This window comes from Stegodyphus dumicola, chromosome 12, assembly GCF_044657685.1.
Source record: "Stegodyphus dumicola isolate Sdum_Otavi_A_Nest chromosome 12, ASM4465768v1".
NCBI lineage: Eukaryota > Metazoa > Arthropoda > Arachnida > Araneae > Eresidae > Stegodyphus > Stegodyphus dumicola.
The window spans coordinates 57,323,303-57,348,096 of NC_140779.1; the positions used below are offsets into that span (position 1 = coordinate 57,323,303).

General features: G+C 37.0%; 1 protein-coding gene across 1 annotated transcript in view; it reads right to left on the bottom strand.

Annotated features, from left to right (window-relative positions):
- Positions 1-8,856: 8,856 nt before the first annotated feature.
- agt (O-6-alkylguanine-DNA alkyltransferase) overlaps positions 8,857-24,794 on the bottom strand; it is a 58,637-nt gene continuing 42,699 nt past the window's right edge. The window contains exon 3 of the mRNA XM_085827739.1: positions 8,857-9,226. Within this exon, the coding sequence (XP_085683865.1) occupies positions 8,958-9,226 (269 nt within the window). The 3' untranslated portion in view covers positions 8,857-8,957. The remainder of the gene's footprint in view (positions 9,227-24,794) is intronic.

The window sequence follows — 24,794 nt, forward strand, 5'->3', positions numbered from 1 at the left end:
CAATACAGGGCGATAACATTTGGCGGCAACAGTTTAAAAGTGATTTGCCGTTTATACTGAAATGCCACAAAATGATGTTTCGAGACTAATAGCCCTTCTGGATTTACGCTCCTTTGGGCTAATAAAAAATTCACGAAATAGAGCACAATAAATAGCTCGAAGAGAACACAGTTATTAAGCAGTTACTCCTTCGTGCAAGACAAACAGAGCTAATTATTAAAAATATCTTATAAAGAAACCTCCATTAAGATTCAGCTAACGCTTCCTAAACTGCTAAACTTACACCTGAATAACAACTTCTCTTTTAGCTCCGACTATCGTGTGCACGCGCACGGTGTGTTCTAACTCCAGCACGTAGTGTCACATTGAAGAATTGGCGAAAAAAATCATTCATCTAAATTACAAATTGCTAGTTCGGAGATATGTTTCTTTACCCAAGCATAAGAGTTTATCTTTCAAGTTACAGCAAAGTATTGCTTATCAGTTTAAATTCCCGTTAGTCATGTGTCTGAGAAACGGTAGTTCAAGATCCACTCAACAATGCTGACATCCATAGGTATCAAGAATCACTGCCTTCGCATGATCACTGCTAGAACTTGCGATGGCTGATCACCGAATTGAAAACATGGAAAACTGCTACAAAGTTTGTATGAAAGTCAAAGGCGGTCCACATACCTTACTGATGCAAGTTTTTTGTTTGTTTGTTCTGAGATATAAAAATCAATTTGTTAATGACCCAAATGTGATGTCATCTTATAAATTTAAGAAAATTATATATTGTTTTCATTTCTGAACATAATACTTGTTTTTCTCCATGCATAATTTCTTACCTTCTAAGTGTAATTTGATGTTAATCAATGTGTTACTTTTTCATTTGCATTGACTTCACCATGTGCTTAACTTTTGGAAGCCTATGTACTTTCAATCAAGCAAGTCCTCATCAAGACTGGTGAAGATGAACCACAACTCATGTAACATAATATAAATAATAAATATCTGAATATAATTACGAAACTGATTATACTGATTACTCTTTGATATATACCTATTTATTTCAAAATGTTGGTTGTATAACCACGGTACCAAGCAATGAATCAAATAACATGCTTTCAACCTGTAATAATTTTGCTCACATGATACCTCTCAATAACATATCTGAAATTTATGTTATTACATATATACACTATATAGAATAAAATATTTCGGTACTTTTCCGTTTTGTCGACGCAGGCGATAAAGTTGCCAATAATGGTAAAACTGATGCCAAACGGAACATCCTCGCTGGTAACCTTTTACGCTTCATTTTCAAAATAAATTACAGCTATTTCTTATCAGATTCATTGTTTCTTTCAATACTGGCATACAATTACATAGAAATTTTACCAGATAGTTCAATTTTATGTTCTAAGGCCATTTGAGGTAATTAAATCAATTAGGATGCAATCAAACCGCTCACTCGAAGGCAAAAATATAAAAAAGGCAAAGTCAATTGTTAAATTCATCAATTCTAATGAGAATGCACTAGCGAAGTAAAGCACTGCGGTTTTACATAATTTCTGAGTAAGCTATTCGCACGAATTGAAATAATTCTTGCATTTAAACTTGTATTCGAAATTACGATTTAACTTGAAATTAATGTAGATAGTTACTGAATTAGATTTTTGTAGCGCAGTTTACGTGAGATGAGATCACTTGGGGTCACGTGATATAAACCGGTGAATCGGGATGTTGAACCATGAAAGCATAGTAAATTCTTAAATTAATGTCTTTTTACAAATTTATCGTCTTCATTTTATTGGTTTGTAGGGTTTATATTTATTTTGACTAACATTTATTTTAAATTTAAGCTATCTTTCCTGTCAAGCATTTACTTTCCCCTGGAATTGCCAAGTATGTAAATCGTAGTAGAACGCGCAGAGTATTCAAATTTTTAGCAGAAGTAATTTGAGTTAAATAGAAGGGAAGCGAGATTATAAGTGCGCTTCTTGAATCACGAGCGTGAAGATTGCTTGGTAGAAAGTTTAAGAACCGCGCGTTTCGGCCTGTGTGCCTATTTCGACAGTTCGTTGAATCTTTCAAATTCTTAATCAGAAAGTTTGCTGAACCTCAGCTGTATCTTAGAACGCGGTTAAGATAGTTACAATTATAGAGCCTCGTAGATAGTTACTTCGTTAGTTATGCATCCTGTCATTTATTTTTAGTTGTACTTTTCTATTTTTTGTTTAACCGTCGGTTCGGCGTAGTTTGTGAGCGTCAAGTGTACGCAACTGTGATTTCTAAAGTGAAATAAAAATGAGTTAAAGCCTTCTTAAGAGTCTGCGTAATTTCCAGTTCATAGCCGTCACTACTACTATTGTTGACAAATTGGGGCCTCCGAACATCACATCGGCGCCCGAACACTTTACGAACTGAAATGGCCGAAAACTGGATGGATTCCAACAACAAGAAATGGCGAACCAATTAGAAGGATTTGGATACCTGGTCCAGACGATGAGAGCATCGATCAAGCCAAACGTCAATTTCGACGAAAAAAATTCGGTGGCGATATTTTTAGAAGGCCTAGAAAATCATTTCCAGCTATACCCTGTGCCTGAAAGACAAAAAGTTGCCATTGCCACGTCTGCACTAAGAGAACAGGCCTCAATGTGGTGGAAGAATATAGGGAAATTTTTATTAGGGGAATTCGGAGGCCAAACATATACCTTTGAAAATCATTATTAAAGGCCTTCCCCATAGTGAAAGACCGAGGAAAGCTAGAAGCCGAACTGTGTAGTTTTTATCAACGTAATATAGAAGATTTGACGGACTTCATTCTGCGAAAAGTTAAGCTGATAAACATGCTGTATGGGAAGAAACCCGACGCAGAGATTATTGAAATAATCTTACGTCGTCAATTACTACCTGTTGTCCAAGATTACGTTGAAATCCGAAACCCAAGCACTTTGCAGGAACTCTTCGAGTTGGCGGTCAAGTTCCAAAATCGCAGAATAGCGGAAAGAGCTAGAGGGGCATCGTATTCTCAAGGTCTCCGAAGGCAATCCTCAAATCAACAAAAATCGCTCTTATGGGGAAAAGAGCTATCAAGCCAATTCATCGAAGCTCGAAGGTCAAGGCCCAAAAAGGAAATTTGAAAACAACCGTCCGCGTACCCAGAAGACTGAAGTTGAAAGGAATGCTTTAAACGAGCAGAGGGGCCTGTAAAAGCGAGGGTCCAGACCCCGGAAGTTTCGAAAAAACCCTCCAAAAGATACCTAAATACGGTCGTGGTAAAGAACTCACAATTACCGATTATACAAGTCCTGGTTGGCGATGTACCAGTAGAAGCCCTCATCGATACAGGGGCAGAAGGTAATTTTATGAGTGATACATTTTTTAAGAAGAATTTTAATAGGTTACGATTATTTAAAAATAAAAACACAGAAATTATAGCGGCGCAGGGAAAAACCTGTCAATGCATTGGGAAATTATCATTACAAATACAGGTAAAAGATGAAAGCCTCAAAGTATTAATTTTTGTGGTCAAAAATTTGCAGAGTCCAGTCATTTTAGGCATGGAGTTTTTAAAGGCCGAGAAGGCCAAACTGAATTTTCAGGAAAATTCGATTATGCTGGAAATGGATCGGAGGGTGGTGGAGCAAGTGAAACAACCGCAAGTGGACCTTAGCCATTTGAATGACCATGAAAGCCAAGCCATCCAGCAAGTGGTGAGTACTTTTTCGAACTTGTTTTCAGAACGGCCTGGTAATTGTCAAATTGTTACGCATGATATACAATTAACTGCCGACAAACCCTATAGGACTAAACCTTATCGGTATGATAAACAGAAAGAACAAATAATTGAAGAACACATTCAGGAAATGTTGAAGTTATTATCTGGAAAAGAACCAGATAATAACGCCCATAAATAGTGAGTACGCGAGTCCAGTCGTACTATGTAGGAAAAAGAATGAGTTCCCTCCCTCGGATAAAAAGGCTTGGAGGTTTGCTATCGATTACAGAAAGCTTAATAGTGTTACTAAATTCCCAGTTTACCCTTTGCCGGTTATACAGGAAATTATTAGAAAGATTAAGTCTACGAGATACATGACTACGTTGGACTTAACGTCTGGCTACTATCAAATAGCTATGAGACCCGAAGACATACATAAAACCGCTTTTATCACAAAATAGGGCACTTACGCATTTTTACGCATGCCCTTTGGGTTGTGTGGGGCCCCGTCAACATTCCAGAGAGCTATGGACATTGTTCTAAAGCCTGTCCTAGGAAAATCGACTTTAATCTATGTAGATGATATAATTATAACGAGTAGTACGTTGGAACAACATATTAAAGATTTAGAAGAGGTTTTTAAATTATTAAAAGAGGCCGGTCTTACAATTAACGCATCAAAATGCAAATTCGCGACTAAAGAACTTAAATATATGGGTTATAAATTTCGCAAAAGGGTATAGAAACTCAGGATTCAAAAATAAAAGCCATCAAGAATTTCCCACCTCCCAATGTTAGGTCCTGAAACCCCAACACCGCCAAGAAACTTTCTTCTTTCCTTGGGTTATGTTCTTATTATCGGTCGTTCATAAAAGAGTTCGCGAACATTGTTGAACCGCTGTTAGCAATTAAAAGAAAGAAAAATAAGTTTACGTGGACAGCAGAGGCAAATATTGCATTTGAAAGGTTAAAAGAAGCACTCATCAATGCCCCTGTTTTGAAATTCCCGGAAGGGGACGAAAACCTGGAAATTGCAGCAGATGCGTCGGACTGTGCCGTAGGTGCGGTTCTCATGCAGAATGGCCATCTTTTAGCATTTTTTAGTAAAACTTTAAATTCTACGCAAAGGAATTATACAGCTACAGAGAGAGAAACATTAGCCATATTAATGGCTGTACACAAATTTCGAGTTTATTTCGGCAAAGCGCCAGTAACAGTCTTTTCGGATCATGCGGCTGTTGGTAGACTTTACTCGGGGAAAAAACCTAACGCCCAGGTTAATAAGATGGGCTTTAAAACTTCAAGAATATAACCGAATAATATAAACCGGGTAAGGAAAACAATGTTGCTGACGCACTATCTCGTATAAAACTGGACGATCAAGGCAATGACCTCAAATGCGCTGTGTTGACTTCAAAAATTTTAGATTCTAGAGAAACAATTATTGCTGAATTGAAAGCTGATCCTGAATTTGGAAGTATCTATGCGTATTTGAAAGACTCCGAAAGCTTTGAACACACAGATATCGATGCAATAAGAAATAGAGCAGAAAACTATGAAATAATAGATAATTTATTGTTTTATACGAAAGCAACAAACGAAAATTTCGAATATAAACCAGTCATCTCAGCCTCGCTTCGATTAAGCATTTTGAAGGAATTACACGACGCGAAAACAGCGGGTCATTTAGGGGTCAGAAAGACTTTAAAAAGGGTACGCGAGGCGGTATATTTCCCACAATTATACAAAATAGTAACTTGTCAGGTCCTGCAATCAATGTCAATTAATAAATGATATTAATTACAGCCCGGCCGGGTACTTAAATAGCATTCGCGCTACATTTCCGAATGAAATTTTAGGCATAGATCTTCTTGGTCCTTCCCCCCAGAGTGAGTTAAATAAAAATCGTTTTCTTTTAGTAATTGTAGATCATTTTTCAAAATGGACAGAAATTGTTCCACTTAAACACGCGTCAGCCAAAACAGTCGCAGATGCATTCTTACACAGATGCATTTTAAAATACGGTGCACCGATAAAAGTCATTAGCGATAACGGTAAACAATTCGTTCGCCAAATATTTGAAAACATTTGCACTGGACTTGGCATACGCCATATCAAAATGGTTCCGTATAGACCACAGGCAAACATCGCAGAAAGAGTTAATAAAAATATTGTAAAAATAATTCGAAGTTATGTTAGCACACATCACAAGCGCTGGGATGGCTACATAAATGAGTTAGCCTATGCTTTAAGAACAGCAAATCATGATACTACGGGAAAAACTCCAGCAGAATTATTTTTAGTACGGAAGTTAATTACGCCACTAGATAAATGATTCTTTGTGCAACAAAGAGAGGAAGAATTCAAACAAAAAGATATACAGAAACTCATTGATCAGGCGGTTAAAAGTTCGGATACGGCAAGAAATAGACAGAAACTGTACTATGATCGAAAACGCCGTGAAGCAGATCTTAAAGTTGGGGATAAAGTGTTAAAGCGGAAATTTTCTTTATCAAGTGCCCCAGACAATGTCACTGCAAAGTTGGCTTCAAAATTTGAAGGCCCCTATGTAATTCAGGAAATCAAGGGAGTCGTATTGTACCTTAAGAACGAGAGAGGGGAAATCTGTAAAGCAAGTCCCGACCAGGTGAAAAAATATTATAATCAAAATGATTTTGAAATCCTTAAAAGTTTCTTGCAGGACTCAAGCGCAAAAGAAGTGGAAGGTCCAGAAGTAACGCCACCCGCTCCACCACCCAAGAAGCAGAGAACAGAAGATGAACCTAGGCCTTCTACAAGTCATGCTAGGGTCCCGAAAAGAAGGAAGGAAAATGGTCAGATTCCAGCATTCAAGAAATGCAAGAAATCAACGCCGCCGCGTAAAGAATCTTTGGTAAATAGGAAAAGACCAGATACAACTTTCCACAATAGAAATTCTGCGTCGAGGACACCACTTCAAGGGCCAGATAGTCAGGAGCAAACAAGGCCGCCGTTCAAGAAAAAGACAGAAGGAGGAACGAAAAGATTGCCACCAACAGAAGAAATTCAAGCAAGATTCCAGACCGGAGGCCGCCAAGACCAGCCGCCAGGGGCAAAACGGAAAAGACAGGAACCAGAAGACTACCACTCCAAGAGGCCGGCGTACAGAGGGCGAAAAAGAAAAGTCACCATGGACGAAACTCGAAGAACCCAAAGGCGAAGATTGACATCCATGAATTCCATAACTTGGGATCAATTTTGCGAGAAGAGGATGTCGGAGTTCCAAGCATCGAAAAGTGAAAGATAAGTTAAAATCTCATCAATTTTTTTTTGTTCCGAAATGTTATGCGTAAATACGAAGTTCTATGGTTTGACGGAAGTCAATTTGTCTCGGTTGAGACTTAGTTTTGTTTTACTTTATTTAGCTAAGGCAAAAGCATTAGTTTCTTTAAGTGTAAAATCTAGCAGCAAGCAGTTCCTGTTGGTCGAAAGACTGGTTCTGTTATGTTAAGCCAGAATTTGGCCGAAAGTAAATAACTTCGTATTCTTGTATTAATGAAAAATTTAGTTTCAGTGCCGCCAGCTTGGCGAAAAAAAGCGTTAAAGTAAAATTTTATTTTTATCTTATTCATTTTATGGTAAATTGTAAAAATCATATGTATTAGAATTTTGTAAATATACGTAAATACTTGAAAGTTATGTAAAAGTAGAATTTAGTCTAGAAGCATAAAATTTTAGATGCTAAACGTAAATACTCGAAAGAAATGAATTCAAATTTAAGTATTAAACTGTAGATAAAACCATGCTTTAGAGCGAAAGCCTGCATGTCTAAAGATGAATGAGGGGGAATTAGAATGAATGTGTTTTGTAGGGTTCTCCACCTACACTTGAATTTTAAGAATGTTAAACATAGCTCATCGAGTTTTCAGTATGTCGATTAAGGCTTGTCTATTTGGTCGTGAATTTTAACAAATCATTGTGGTTAAGGGAAGTGTTGTAATACAAAAACACGAATACTCCCGTTTGACACCACACATGGTGGAGAACCAGGTAGTTAAATTCATGTTTGAATACGTGATTGAATGTGAATTAAGCAGTTAATTAAGGAAAATAAAAGGATAGAAAACGAAAACTTTATCCAGTGTTAAGAAAGTGTAAATCGGAAGAGAAAAGATTGATTGCTGAAGACCAGAAAGGATCCTGTAAGAAGAAATGGTAATTTTATGTATCTACAGAAATGATTCTAATTTTTGAGAAAACAATTTGTTTTATGTAAACGGGGCGCTTGAGTTTTAGATCAGAATGTGGAAACTTTTTCAACAGGTCGTTTCTAGGACCTGCTTCCAAGTTTATCAAATTCTGGCAGCGGCAAATGTAAGGTTTATATTTATTTTGACTAACATTTATTTTAAGCTATCTTTCCTGTCAAGCCTTTACTTTCCCCTGGAATTGCCAATGCCAGAGTATGTAAATCGTAGTAGAACGCGCAGAGTATTCAAATTTTTAGAAGTAATTTGAGTTAAATAGAAGGGAAGCGAGATTGTAAGTGCGCTTCTTGAATCACGAGCGTGAAGATTGCTTGGTAGAAAGTTTAAGAACCGTGCGTTTCGGCCTGTGTGCCTATTTCGACAGTTCGTTGAATCTTTCAAATTCTTAATCAGAAAGTTTTCTGAATCTCAGCTGTATCTTAGAACGCGGTTAAGATAGTTACATTTATAGAGCCTCGTAGATAGTTACTTCGTTAGTTATGCATCCTGTCATTTATTTTTAGTTGTACTTTTCTATTTTTGTTTAACCGCCGGGTCGGCGTAGTTTGTGAGTGTCAAGTGTACGCAACTGTGATTTCTAAAGTGAAATAAAAAGGGAGTTAAACCCTTCTTAAGAGTCTGTGTAATTTTCAGTTCATAGCAGTCACTACTACTATTGCTGACAAATTGGGGCCTCCCAACATCACAGGCTTTTTACAAAATTTTAAAATGATATTAAAATGTTAATGCTTTCAAAATAAAAAATTCTTAGAACTAGCATTTGTTAACATTTTTTATGTGTATACTGTATGTTGTCGCCAATAAAGTCTGCATGGCGATATTTGTGCCGGCGAAGTGGAAAAGTACCAATATTTCATTACTTAAGTTCTTAACATAAAATATTAAAGTATTTACAAATACTAAAGCTCTAGAATAAATTTATTACTTTATTTAACTACTACAACATATATATGTATATTTAATCTTGAACATGCAAAATAAATCAAATGCTGATTGTAACATCATGTATTCATCACTATACATTTGTTTTCATGATTAATTAACCATTCCTTGATATTTTCCCCTCCAGAGTATTGTCCTAAACTTCCATCGGATTTCAAAACACGGTGGCAAGGAATTATAATTGGAATTGGATTCTTTTTCATTGCTGTACCAACTGCTCTGCTTGCTCTGTTATTTCCAGTAAGTGCAGCAAGATAAGCATAAGATATTGTTTTCCCAACAGGAACACTCAACATTAATGTTTTCCACACTTTTTCAGTGAACTTTCCTAAATAATGGGAAGAAACTGTTATATTTTCTTTCTAGCTATACCTAATAAAATTACTTTTGAAATGTTGATTGAATATGATTTTGAATAAGGACATAGTGAATGCATAAAGTTATGCATATAAAATGCTTATATTAAAAATATAAATAGTAAGTAAGTATAACAAAAGTAAGAAAAGTAGTAACATGGAAATATGATAAATTAAAACTAACACATTTGATGGATATGAAATCAAACTTTAGATTGGGAAATTTTAAGTAGTTTAATTGCATTCAAATTGTTGTTAAATATTGAATTACTTGATAAAATAATTTACATGATTTTTTTCTTTTATAAACACACAAATTATTTTCAGCAATTCAAAAAACTGTATGAACACTAAAAAGAAAATCATCTGAAGCAATATTTAAAATAAGAAAGCTTTCAGAATTATCACATTCAGTCAAAGAATTAGTAAATAGCTTACATACTCAAAGAATTAATAAGTAGCTTTCTGTTTAAAAACTCAGTGTCTATATGTGGAAATTAGTCCATTGAAAAATTCTGATTAACATTTTTAAATAAGAAAACAAATAGATATTAAAGCAACCTGTTTTTTGTGCAGTTAGTACCTTTGCATTAGAAACATCAAAATGAAAATTCAAATAATAGCTAAATTTTGAAAAATGTGTAGATGACATCATTGAATAGTTCCAAATAATAGAAAATAGTAAAGGTGTTTCAAAACAAGCCAGTGACTGTTCGTATCGTCTCGTCTGTACCGATATAGCCGAATTGTCGCGCAATAGCGCAACTTGTCCGGCTCATGAGAGTAAGCCCAGCGGGCACATGACTTTGAACATTCTTGACAATTGTGGAAGTCAAAGGTGGTTTACAGGAGGCGACCATGAGTCGCAAAGCCATTGAGAGGTGAGCGTAGTGAGAAGTGCACGAAACAGAAGCCGTAAGGATACTGTGTGACATGTTTGTGTTGTTGTATTAAAGAAGACACAGACAAATCCGACAATTTCTTTCAGGACATGTGAAATACAAAACATGATACATAAAAAGTGCAGTAGCGATAATATTATCTACAATTATGATACATAGGGTGCAGTAATATCAAGTTAAAAAGATACAAAATATTAATATAAATACAATTGAGAACTCAAAATATATACACTATGTTTACATTTTGCGTGGCAAATTATGTAGGGAAATTTAAGTCCCGGGCGAGGTGGGCCGCGAGTGGTCATAACGAAGCATCTTCTTCCAGAAAAATATAGCTTAAGACATTAAGGTCGTTCATGTGATTGCAGTCCTGGGCCTTTTTAAAGAAATTAACATTGGCCTTATGTAAATACATTTCTATTGAATCCATTTTTAGGTCTCGATGAAGAGTCTGATTTGAGACGTAATAATGGGCATTAGTTATCATTCTTAGAACTTTGTTCTGAGTAATCTGAAGTTTGCTCAGCTCCTTCTTCTGAACCGTGGCCCATGCGGGAGACGAGTACGCAAAAATAGGCCGAATTATGGAATTATAGATATGTCTTTTGCGCTTCATATCCAATCTAGAAGTCGCAGACAGAAAAGGCGTGAGACTTTGAATGACACCAATAGTCTTGCCCCTGACGTAATTAATATGATCCTTCCCATAGGAAGTTTGAATTGTATTTAAGTCCTAAATACGTAGCGCTTTCGACCACAGGTACTACGGTATCAAAGAGTTCCAGCTGGACAGTCAAGGGATGGTTCATCTTATTTTTCTTGAAAATTAGGAGTTTGGACTTGTCAGCATTAATTGCGATTTTCCACATAGCGCACCACTGCTCAAGCTTGGGCATAAATCTTTGTAATTTCTTTACGGCAAAATTTGGCGATTCAGACTTGACAGCAAAGGCTGTGTCGTCTGCATAGCATCCCAAGAAGAAGTTTTAGTCCAAGTGTTCTGCAGGTAGGTCTGCCACATAGAATAAATAGAGCACAGGTCCGAAAATAGAAATTTGCGGGACCCCGGCCTTCACATGCCTCTTATTTGAAATACTTTTACCAATTTGAATAAAGAAGTTTGAATAAAGAATTTTCTGTCCTGTTGGACAGAAAAGAATGGATGATCTTTATTAACTCGCAGCTGAACTTTAAGTTAATTAACTTGTAAATAAGCTCCTCATGCCAGACGCGGTCGAATGCCTTCGCCACGTCCACTATGAACTCATTCAATCGTACTAGCTGCTTTGTCGTAGAAAGGGCTTTCCGAAATCCGAATTGTTCGAGTGGTAGCTTATCAAGACGGGGCTGTATACGGCTAAGGATGATTCGTTCAAGTATCTTCCCCATACTGGGAAGCAGGCTGATAGGCCTGTACCCTTCCGGCTTCGTCAGATTTTTCCCCGGCTTGGGGAGCAGAATCATCTTAGCAGTCTTCCATAACCATGGAAAATAACTATTGTACAGGCAAGCATTTAAAATACCTGTGAGACGGTTGACAATATTAATAGGCAGCCATTTCAGCGCCACATTGTTCACATTATCCTGCCCGGGGGCATTTCTATTTCTGAGCTTTTTAATAATGTTCAAGATTTCTTGAGGTGAAGTGAGATCTAAACGATTTTGCATGTCGTTTGTACGAGTCCAGTCGGTCACTGTGGAGCTGACAACAGTTGAAAACTCCTGGTTGCAAGGGGCGGTATTTGGGGTGAACTGTTTATCGAAGTGCTCTGCAAGAGTGTTACTTTTCTCAATGTCTGTGAGTGCAATGCCGTGTTCATGATAAACTGGCCTATTGACAGTAGTTTTATTTTTTAAGCGTCTTACGAATGACCAGAAAGAGCTACTTGGTTCATTAAAGCTCTCGATCTTCTCATCCCCAAATTCTTTGCGATGCATAGTAATCTGCTTTTTAATCTTTCTGCTAAGTCTGTTCATATTTTTCTTTGTATTCGGATCACAGGTAAAATGAAACCTTTTCCTAAGTTTATTTCTATCTTTGATGAGATTTTTTATCCTGTTAGGCAACTTGTCAGTAACTTGCCATCTAGGGATTTTTCTAGTAGCCGCTTTGTAGGCATTTTGAATATCTAAAGTAAGCTGATTGGCAGCAAGTTCGATGTCGTCCGGTGTGCGTAGTCTAAGATTATTATTGTGACATTCAGTGAGAATTTCATGAAAGACCTTCCAATTAGTCGAATTGATATAATCATCCAGGACATCCTTGTTCGTACCTAGGGTCGCCAATGACCGGGCAGTGATCCGAATCTAGTCCTTGATGTACTTCTAGATCGAAGGATAAAGAAGTGGTGGAAAGGAAAATATCCAGAATGTCACCAGTATTTGGATTCTGCGGAAGATAAGTGTATTCACTAGGAACATGAAAACAGACCGGGTGATTTTTAATAAACTCCGATAATTCAATTCCATTTTTGTTTGTCCTTCTACAACTCCATTCATGACTTTTGGCATTTAAGTCTCCCGCAAGTATGACTTGCTTATTGGTGTCCAGAATTTTGGCCAGGTAATTGATGTCAAGAATATTTTTCGGCGGGCTGTACATTGAGTTGAAATAAACATTTCCATAGTGTAGAAGGAGGACAAACACAGTGACTAGCTCATGCTCATTAAAGCGCTCGTCCTTTATTATACAGGATTGCAAAGAGTTACGGACATAAATGGCGACCCCCCCCACCTCGGTGACTTAGACGGTCACATCTGTAGCAGTTATAATTCGGAATCTTCATGTTTGTACTTGGCGTAGCAAAGGTTTCAGTAAGCATAGCCACGTCTATGTCATGACTCGTAAGAAAATTTGAAAGTTCCGTAATCTTGTAGTGAATGCCTTTTGCATTCCAAGTCATAATAGAGATGGGAACACTTGTAGGTCTAAACTTGACCCATTATCAGCAGTAGTAGAGGTTTTTAGCTCTTGATTAGTTTGTTTAATCACTTTGACTTGCTGCGATATTTGAAACCCAGCATTTTTGATGACGGAAACGAGTTCCGCAAGGTTTGTGAAGACTTGTTTTGCTTCACTTAGAATATCAGAGTATAGGCCTGAAGACAGCGCCTGCGAATACGATTTATTCTCAATTACCCTACTGGGGTAGTTGTTAGGTTTGTCGGATTTTTCTCCCACCCCCTGAAACTGGAAGTGTGAGAACCCCCGCAGTTTACACAGAATAAGGGCTTGTCTTTGTTATTCTTATCTGGGCAGTCCTTAACAAAGTATTCCTTACCGCATCTGACACATTTGGGTGCATAGTTGCAACCCGCTTGAGTGTGGTTAAACCCTGACAACGAAAACATTGCAGGGGTCCTTGTCTGCCTAGGTATTCTTTGAATTTAATCTTCATGTGACATAAAAATCTTTCGTTGTAGATTTCCTTTGACTTTTCGTTCTTAGGAAGAGATATCAAGAACAATGGGAGTTTGATGACCACTGCGACGTCTAGTCATCTGTTTGATATCTTTGATCTGATAATTAAGTTGCTCTAATTCGGATTTAATATCCTCGATCTTGGTGTTTTCGGTGAGCCCCTAAGGACAACTTTTAGATATCGATCCTCTGGGAGGATATAAGAATGATGTTCTACCTGTTTTTCTTTTAATATTTGAACAACAGTCCGGAAGTCATCTGGAGATTGGGTAATAACTTTAATACTACCCGTGGGTATGCGTTCTCCGTGAAATATGATTTTCCTTTGACTGAAAATCGCACTAATTTCGTTCCAACTCAGTTTGTTTTCTTTAAGTGTAATAGGAGGGAGGAATCCTAGAATTTCTATTGTTTTGTGTCTGATTATTGGAATTTGTGGCATTAGAGTTTTCATTGTCTGGTGGAGTAGTATCCATGTTTTCATTATTCTGATTTTGTGTGTTATCATTGACTGCTACTGACGTAGCTTATTCATTTGAGATATCCTGACAGTGTGGCCTTTGTGGTGTATTTTCCGATGGACTACTAAGCTTAATTTTATTAAGATTTGGTCTTTGTGTACGTTTTCTGATTGTCTGATCACCTTTGGTCTTTGGCAGGTCATCATCAGAACTTGTCGGCTGGTCCAGAGATATTTCATTTAATTGATTAACATGTAATTTAATCGGACTTCTGTCCCTGTCATTTTCGACATTATTACTTTGTATCAAGTTATACGATGTTTTATATTAATCCTGTTGTGTTAACTGTGAGTTAACCCCAACTAGCATATCTAACATACTGAGTAAGAAGTTGTGCATCTTAACTTCTGTATCAGCAAATGTGCCATTTTGTTGGCGAATAATTTCGAGCTCCTTGATTTGAACCCTCACGGCATCCAGTATCGTATCCATTGTCGCATTCCAAAAATCAAGAAATCCAGAGTCCCGCGCCCCGGAACAGAGCCCACTCGATGGTGTCCCGGCAGACGGATGAGCGGGCGAAAGTCTACTAGGCCCCTGACTCACACCTAACAGCGTGAGCTTGGGGGTAACTAAGCAGACACAACGACCAAAGTTCAATAAATTACGCGCACGCAATAATATAAATTTAATCAGAAAAATTAAATTTACTTAATTAATTATTACTTAACTGAGTTAATTAATTAACGCAAGTAAGCGCCGCAACACGCGGTAGCAAAATGGCGAGGTGTCACACGTGCCAGCAATTAAGCGCAATTCGCAAGAAAAAGCGAAAAATAATTCCTAAAATAATAAAATAAATAAATAATAAAAGCATCAAGGCTTTTTTAAATAAATACCAACCGTCGATTAGCATTTAAAAATGCTGATGCAAGAGGATTGAGTTTGCACGTGGTCGCAATCTGCACCCCACTCTGAATCAGACAGGGCTTACACGCTGAGACTGGATCGGAGGCAGGCACAATCTCGACAAAGAACCTACTCCCTCGGCTTCCACCCCTCGAATGATGATGATGTCAGTGACTGACAACGAAGATCATATGCTTTGTTATAGTTTCAGAGCGCGAGGCGCTTTTTTACTGTTTCATATTAAAATTATCAGGAACTAGAGTTCGTTGGTGAGCTGTCCGAGACTGGTGGTTGAGTATAGAATTGAGGTGAGCCGTTCTTCAATCGGCGAGGCGGTGGCGGGGCCACACTAGTTTAGCAGTAAAATGGGAGGTAATGTAGTGTCTTTGTTGAGTAGTAGCTGTATCGACGCTGTATCCGTATTAATGCCTGCGTTATGAGGCAAGTATATGTGCTGGATACCTGTGTTTTTCAACAGGGATTGGAGTGTATCGAAGGTTTGAAATTTCTGGATTATGATGGAATTGGACTGATTGAAAGAAGTTGGTGGAGAGTATGCGTATATATTCTGCAATGGTATTGATTTTGAGATCAGTGTGAATGGTGTTATTTGGAATAAACCATGGTGCATTTACAATTTCACGAAGCATTTTATTTTGCAGAATTTGTAGCTTTTTGATATGCATTTTTGCCGCTTGTCCCCATATAGGGCAGGCATAGAGAAGAGCAGGTTTGAGTATCATTTTGTAAAGTATAACTTTGTCGGATATTGAAAGTACACTGTGTCTGCCTGAGAGTGGTCGCTGTCATTTTAAATTTTTCTGTGACAGCACCGAAGTGTTGCCTAAAGGTGGGTTTGCTATCCAGAGTGATCCCTAGGTATTTCACCTCGGAGACCCATTCTATATCATCATCGAAAATTTGGGGTGTAATTGGAGGTACCTTTACGAAAGATGATTGCTTTTGATTTATTAGTATTTATTGCAATTCTCCAAAGCGTGAATCAATGCTCTAGTGCTATTAGGTAATGCTGTAATTGAAGTCGAATGTGATTTGCATGTATTGCCCTCGTGAGAATGGCCGTATCGTCAGCGAAGAATGCTAGTGTAATAGTGGCATATTTGGGTATGTCATATGTATAAATATTATAGAGTAAGGGGGAGAGAACTGCTCCCTGGGGGACGCCAGCTGTGATGGGTCGCGTGGAGGACTGCGTATTGCGAATTTTGATGGTAAATGTGCGATTACTAAGATATGAAGCTATTAGTGGAATAAGATGATCTGGGAAGTCCAATTTGATAAGTTTGTAAATGAGGCCTTTGTGCCATACTCTGTCAAAGGCCTTTGACACTTCTAAGAAAATTACTCCTGTGGGAATTTTGGCATTGCAACTATCTGTAATGTAACTGATGACTCTTAGAAGTTGATGTGTAGTGTTGTGTGAATGACGAAAACCAAACTGTTCTGAGGGTGTGTAATGGCTGACTGGAAGGTTTTTGTGAATAAAATACAAAATAATTTTTTCCGTGATTTTGGATAGACTGCTTAGCAGGCTTATTGGCCTGTAGTTTTGTGGAAATGTATTATTTGGCTTGGGTTTTGGGAAAACTATGATAGATGCATTTTTCCAAGCTGATGGAAAATACGAGTATTTAATAATAGCATTGATGAGTTTGGTAAGGTAAGTAATCTCGTTTATGGGGAGATTTTTTAATGCTTTATTTGGAATTTTGTCTTGGCCAGAAGCCTTCTTATTTTTAAGTGCACTGATAAATTGAGCAACAAGTGTTGGTGTGGCAAGAAAGGTGAAATTAAGTGGAGCCGGAAGCCAAGATAGCTATCAACCACTGAGTTGACGTGATCAATATTGATCATTGTCATAAGGGGCTAGATTTGCAGTGAATGAGTCTTGAATGACATCTGCTATTGTGTTGGCTTTGTCAAGATCAGAGTAAACCATTACCGACGGTCCATGTAAGGGGGGGATTAGCTTATAGGAGTTTTTAAGTTTACGAGAGATGTCGTACACTGAGTTATCTTCAGTAGAAAGTGTATTTAGAAAATTTGTCCATTTGCTGTTTTTGTACTCCTTGATTGCTCTTTTGATACTATTTTGAAGTGAATTTAGTCTGCGTTTGGCCTGAGGGTATCGGGTGTTTTGCCAGAATTTGCGTACTCTATTTTTTATGATAATCTGCTCCCTTATGTTACGTGGAAGGGGTTGGAAACGTCTGTTGACATAGAAAGTATTTGTAGCGTCATTAATAGCTGCTTTGATCTGATTGGTGAATTTCTCAACTTCCTTATTAATATCCTCTTTATTATTAATGAGGGGGTTGCCTGGGACTGTACTGGAAATAATATTGGTAAATTTGGGCTAGTTTGTAACACCAACTGAGCGTAGTAGTGAAGGGGGGGTAGTAGTCAAAGCATTTGTAAATATTTTCATTAATACTGGATTGTGATCTGAAAAGAGTGCTGGGATTGAGGCAATTTCGTGCTGGTATGGAAAATCCCTTGCGATGAAGAAATCAATGATTGTCGATTTGTTTAGGGAGAAATGCGTGGGTTCATCTGGTGCTAGCAGTGAGTAACGATTTTGATTAATGAGATCAAAAAGTAAGTTGCCGTTCCTGTTTGCTCGACCAGGATTCCAGCTAGGGTGTTTTGCATTATAATCACCTTCTACTATTGATTTGGGGTGTGAAGTGAGCAGGCTATTGAGTTCTGTGATGTTTAGGTGATTTGTGGGTGGTATGTAAATATTGGTAATTGCAAGTGAGGTATTGTCAATTGTGATAATGACATTGACGTTTTCAAAGCTGTTTGTGAGCACTGGTTTGTGGAAGTGTGACATACTGCTTTTAACATACGTGATGACCCCGCCACCTCGTCCTGAGAGTCTATCACATCTGTAGGCAAAGTACGAGTAATTTGGAAAGAGGACCGTCCTGGCTGGCTTGAGATGAGTTTCCTGAACTAAGATTACATCCGGCTCGAGTTCTAATATGAGGTCGCTTAATTCATCTTTTCTGGAAAAAAGTCCATTGGCATTCCAAGTGAGAATGCTGTAGTATCTGCTATTATTTGCTGCAGGAGTGTTAAATGTGACTAGTGATTTTTTTCAATAATGTCCACAATTATTTCTATTTTGTCAAATATTGACGTTTTTTGTTTGATTGTTTTTATTCCGTTTTTGATGTCATTTCCTATGACTTTTTGGGACTTGAGACTGAGGAGATCGTCAGATTTTTGCATTATCTCTGAGGTTTCTGTCTGAGCAGCAGCAGCTGGTTCTGTGAGTGGCGGGAAATTTTCTGTATTGCTTGTCCAGGGGTTATTGGCAGGCGGCTGGCTTGGGATGCAATTGTCAGTTTTCCTTTTTGTTTTAGGTATGGCCGGGCAACCGGAAAAGGACGCAGGATGCGGCCCCCCGCAGTGACAGCACCTTGCTGGTTCTTCTGGTTTTAATTGACATTCGCCGGTCGTCGAACGATGTAGGCCCCCACATCTCACACACACCCATTCTCTTGTGCATAATAATGAGTTGTGGAAAAACCCCTGGCACCTATAGCACTGTGGAGGTCCTGGTTTTCTTTTAAGTGCCTCTACGGTAACTCTGAGATAGCCGATGTAAGTGAGGTTGTAAATGGTTTTGTTTTGTTCGTTTTTTGGCAAATGCACTAGAAACAGCGGCATTGGTTTGTTTTCGCGTCTATTTCTAAGATTAGTTATAGGTTCTAAGATTAGTTATATTAGTTGTAGGTAGCTCCATACCCTTGATTTCTTAATTCTTGTACTATGTACTGATGGTCCATAGTTACAGGCAGTCCTCGTATGACAATACAATACTGACAATTTAATACCTTTTCATCTTGGAGCTGATGAGATTTTAACTTTTTCTCCTTAATGACTTCTCTCACATATCTGTGAGCATCTGCATCAGGGAGAGTCACATGCAATTTGGTGCCTTTTAATTGGCCTGTAATTGTTTTCTCCGTCTGAACACTGAACTCGGCCAGGAATTTATCAGCTTGAGGGTCTAATAATTTTGTGCATCTCCAAATCAGATGATGGTGGTTCAGTGAGTTTACTAATTTTAACACTTTTACATTTTAAACAATATTTTAATTATTATATACAGAGCGTATTCTTAGGCCGCCGCCTTCAACATGAACAAACTTTATTCTCTCACAACTAAGCGAGCAACAGCGCCCTCTAGCCTTTTTCTTTAAATTACACAACACTCCCCACCTGAACTCGGTGGAGAGTTCATCTTTCAATAATATATTCTAGAATATTCAATTAATATTTCGACAATAAATCCTGGAGAAATGGTTAAATATAACAAACATGCATACATAATTATAAGCACATAAAATTTTACAAAACATTAAATGATACCTATCAGCAAGGTCAGGAGAATCAAACCTAAAAATACAAAATACAAACATTAGTTAAGTTCCATATTATATAACAATTGTATAGGCCTTTTTAAGGTACCAGTAGGTGTTTTAATTATGCAAGATCTTATTTTACCATCGCTGCCTGGCATTAATTCCAAAATTTTACCTATTGTCCAAAGATTTCTGGGATGTTTGTCGTCATGAATCAAGACAATATCGTTGATTTTAAACTGAGATGCGTTAGAGTGTGGAGGACAAATATTGGCAGATCTCAGATTAAAAAGATACTCTGATCTCCAACGCTTCCAAAAATGATTTAAAATATCTTGATGGTATTTATATCGTTTAATAATTGAATTTCTTGACCCAATCAAATTATTTGATGTTATTTTATTAGCAGGCAGAGATAGCAATCGTCTACCAACCAGAAAATGAGAGGGTGTTAGTGGAGAAGGTTCATTGGGATCGGTAAACACGTAGGTAATTGGTCTACAATTAATCATTGCCTCGATTTCAATGAGCACTGTTTCAAGCTCTTTCACAGTAAGGGATGATCGACCAATAATTTTTCGCAAGCTAGATTTTATGGTTCATACCATACGCTCCCAAAACCCTCCCCACCATGGACCCCTCTCAATAATAAATTTCCAATTTATGCCTCTAGCAGAAAATAATTCTTTCACAGATGAATCACTCAAAGTTTTAAAAATATGTTTTAGTTCTTTATCAGCTCTTTTAAAAGTCCTGGCATTATCGGAGTACACGGTGGTACACAGTCCTCGGCGAGCTAAAAATGTTCGGAAAGCTAGCAAAAATCTTTCAGTGCTGAGATCAGTTACTATCTCTATATGTAAGGCACGAGTGACCGCACACGTTAACAACAGCATGTAAACTTTACCTTGCCTGTCTTTCGTAAAAAATGGAACGGCGAAGTCCAACCCGGTCGCAGCAAATGAAGGTGCCTTGGTTTCTGTCTGGAGGAAGTGAAGCGATATCCTGTACCCCAGGACGAGCACTATATCGTTTGCATATCACACATTTTCTGATGATAGTCTTAACACGCTGTCTTCCCTTAATGATCCAATATTTGTCTCTGATCTGAGTTAGTGTCGAATTAACTCCAGCATGGAATACCCTTTCATGCGAGTCCATGATGATCAACTCGGTAAACTTGCATTTTGAGGGTAATAGAATAGGATGTTTTAAATTCTCGTGACAGTCTGCAAATTGAATGCGACCTTTCAACAGAAGAATTCCCTCCTCATCAAGCCTTGGATTAAGGGAGTAGATGGAAGAATCGAGAATTGATTTTTTATTTGATAACTTAATTATTTCCGCTTGATACGATTCTCGTTGCGTAATTTTTACCCAATAATGTTCAGCTGCTTTAATCTCAAAAGCACTTAAAGGTCCATTCTCTGTAGACTTTTTTCGAAGCCTCCCAATAAATCTAAATACATAGGCAGTAATTCGAAGTAATTTTCCTAAAGAACTGAATTTTTCTATATGCAAAATTGGGGATTCATTGTTAATTACAGGTACAGTCAAAATAATAACTTTTCTTAACTCCAACGATTCTGAATTTGGTTTTAATTTCTTTTGTTTTGGAAAGCTTTCAGTAGGAAAACGTAACCAGTGTGGCCCATGCCACCACAGATCATTCTTAACTAGTGACTGAGCACTAATTCCTCGAGTTAGTAAATCGGAAGGATTTTGTTTTCCTTCGCAGTGGTTCCACAATTTTTTGTTGCATATACTCTGTATTTCTGTAACACGATTGGCGATAAATGGTTTCCAATTATTTGGCGAACCTTTAATCCAAGTAATGGCGATTTCGGAATCACTCCAAAAATAAACATACTCAATTAAATCACCAAACAATTTTTTCAAATATTTATACATTCGAGCAGCCACGAATGCTGCCATTAACTCTAAACGAAGAAGAGTGATTGCTCTTAAAGGTGCAACTCTGCATTTCGACATGATAAAGGAAGTTTTAATTTTAGAATCACTCGTACAATATCTGAAATATGAGATGGCCCCATATGCTTTAGGACTAGCGTCCGAAAATAGGTGAAGGCTTATATTCATTGGATCGTCATCAAAGAAATTTCTCTGTATCGATATTTCAGTTAAATTATTAAGTTCCTCCCGCCAAATGTTGAATTTGTCCTTAATCTCTGCAGGAAGGACCTCATCCCAGTCAGAACCGGAACACCAGATTTCTTGCATAATAATTTTCGCCCGAATAACAAAGGGTGCAATAAATCCAAATGGATCGTATATTTGGGCGATGCTTTGCAAAAGTTTCCTTTTTGTAGCAAAATCGTTTCCAGTAGAAAAGTCAATTAAATTTTTTAAATTTAACTTTATATCGTCTTCAATGGAATTCCAAATCATGCCTAAGAAATTCGATTCACTAGTTAATTTGTTATCTGATTCCTTAATCCCATTTGAGACCCATAAATCGTTTAATGCTTTAGAATTAGTTCTTAATTTTCTGAAATTCATCCCAGCATCCTTAAATATATTAACCGCATCTACAGATAACCGATATGCATCTTCAACCGTTCCTGCTCCAAAATATAGGTCATCGACATAGACAGAAGAATTTAACATTTGGAAACTGTCCGGCATTTTATCTTTATATTTTCGAATGTGATATTTTATAGTGGCGGCCAAAATGAAAGGAGATATAGTCAAACCGAAAGCTACGCGACACATTTGCATAATCTTAAAGGAGTCATTATTTTCATTAAACCAAAGAAATTTTAGAAATTTTCTATCACCTTCAGCAATTCCTATCATCGAAAAGGCTTTTTCAACGTCTCCACAAAACGCTATCTTAAACTTACGAAAATTTAACATAATGTCTAGTATATTTGGATTTAGATTAGGTCCCGATTCAAGGCAGTCATTTAACGAATTCGTGTCCTCTGTCCTTGAGCTAGCATCGTACACAATTCTTACCTTAGTAGTTTCACTAGGTCGTATCACTGCTCGGTGCGGCATAAAATATCCCAAATTTGTATCATTATTTGGACATTCCTCCACAATTCCTTCTAATATCTGGTTCTCAATTATATTTTTATATTCCCGAAAAATCTCCGGAGTTTTACTTAGTTTATCGTGAAGGTTTGCGAATCGTTTCTTAGCTACCTCAAAATTATTTCCTAAATTATTCGGACTGTATTTCCAGATTAAATTTGCCTCATATCTTCCGTTTTTAAACTGCAAATTTCTTTCAAACTGGTCTACTATTTCGCAGTCAATATCGGAATAATCATCAGAATCATTAATTCCCATATGTTCTAATTCCCAAAAACCTTTTAAATCTTTCAACACAACAGTGTTTGTCATTACCGCTAAATTTTCAGAACAATTTTTGTTTGTTTTATTTTTCTCGATTCCTGCGGCAACCCAACCAAACACAGAACTGACTGCGTACAACCCTTCAGATATTTTAATTCTTTCAGAATAAACTACATTCCAGAATTCATCCCCTCCAATTAATATCTCAACATCTATGTTATTTTTTCTTGCGCAATCGGCGATCTGCAACCCCACTAGGCACACTGATGGACGCCGAGGAAATAACATCCGAGATCAAACATTCAATTTTTATTTTATTATTTTGTTTCCAATTCTGAATTTCGATTTCAACGACCGAATAGGAATGATTCATTGCCTTCGTCGCACCAAATGAATAAACAGAAAGTCTTTCATAACGGATTGGAGTAAGTTTTAAATGGTCGGCCAATTTTTTCGTTATAAAGGATCTGTGACTGCCTTGATCAAGAATTAATCTAGTTAATTTTGATTTATACTTAGAACAAGCATAAACTGTACAAGTTTGTAATAATATTTCCCTGGCATTACAGTCATTATTATTATCACATTGAGGAACAGAAGCAATCAATTTTAAGTTTTGAACTTTATTTCTTTCCTCAGAATTCAAAGTCAGAGATTCAGTTTCGTTTTTGGAATAACCTTGTTCCAACTTTTTGTTTACAAGGGATTTATTAGTACAAATCGATTCATTGTGATACATACCGCCACATTTATTACATTTAGTTTTATTTCTGCACCTTTTTGAAGTATGGAATTTTTTAAAACAAGAATAGCAGCGGTTTTCGGATCTTAGTTTCTTTAATTTATCAGAAACATTCACTTCGCATTTAAATGACTCGTGCAAATTATCACAAAAGATGCATTTTCGGTTAACTGCAGTATGAAATGCAGCCGTGGGTGTATTTTTTACATATTTTCTAGTTTCATATTTTGATTGATCGACTCGCGGAGGCACAGGATTTTTCCTTTCGCTTAATACTAGATTTGAAACTTCCCTGCATTCTATTTCCGTTTTAATAAATTGTGTTAATTCCGAAACTTCAACTTTATCTTTCGATCCTCTTTGCCGATTAAATTCCAAAACTAAATCGTCCGGAATTAATTTTAATAATATTGGAATTAATAAATGTCCATATGAGCCAGAAGTTACTTCTAAAGTTTCCAAATTACGAATCTGTTCAGTAGTGATTAAGAGCTGCCGACAGGAGGCGCTGCTAGCGCGTTATACTCTCGACCTACGTAATTTGAATTCAGTATTCTTTTCTTTTGTGTACTTGCTGTAACAGATCTTACAGCTTTGTGATTGAGAATTTAAAATATTTTGGAGCCAGATCGTTCCTCTACAGCAACAAAATGATTAATAAATACATAATAAAGTAAATATCTTTGTGATAATAATCTTTGTTATTAAATACAAAGTTAACCAGCTCCTGAGTACAGTTCAAGTGGTCCGTCGAGAATCGAAGGTGAGCTCTCCCATTTTAATCTCTATTAAATTTGAAGAGTATAACTGTTATAAATATGGAAGCTCTAAAAACTAGAAAAAGAGTGTTAAAAAGTTCACTGACGAACCATAAAGATAAAGTTGTTTCGTCATTAGATGTTTCAGATTCAGTTGCGTTGCAGCTATTTGAAACTAAAACTAATGAAATTTCTAACGAACTCAAATCTGTATTTTATTCAATTTTTGAAGCATGTAAACCCGAAGAATTGGATAACTTTATTAAGGATAAAGAAGATACAGATGATATTGTTGATGAGTTGCTATTGATGATTAAACGTAAATTAGCAGTAGTAAAAAATAAGATGAATTCTGAACATTCTGTTTCTCCTGGGCCGAGTAGTAATAATTCAAATGTGTTTTCGGATGTTAAGTTACCGACGCTATCAGTACCAACATTCAATGGTAAAATAGAGAACTGGATCATGTTTAAAGATATGTTTAAAGCTAGTGTAATAGAAAACAAATCTATTTCGAGTAATGCAATGAGATTGCAATATTTAAAAGCTAGTTGTAAGGACGAAGCTCTGAGAGTAATACAGTCTATTTCTATTTCGGATACAAATTTCGATATAGCTTGGAAACTTTT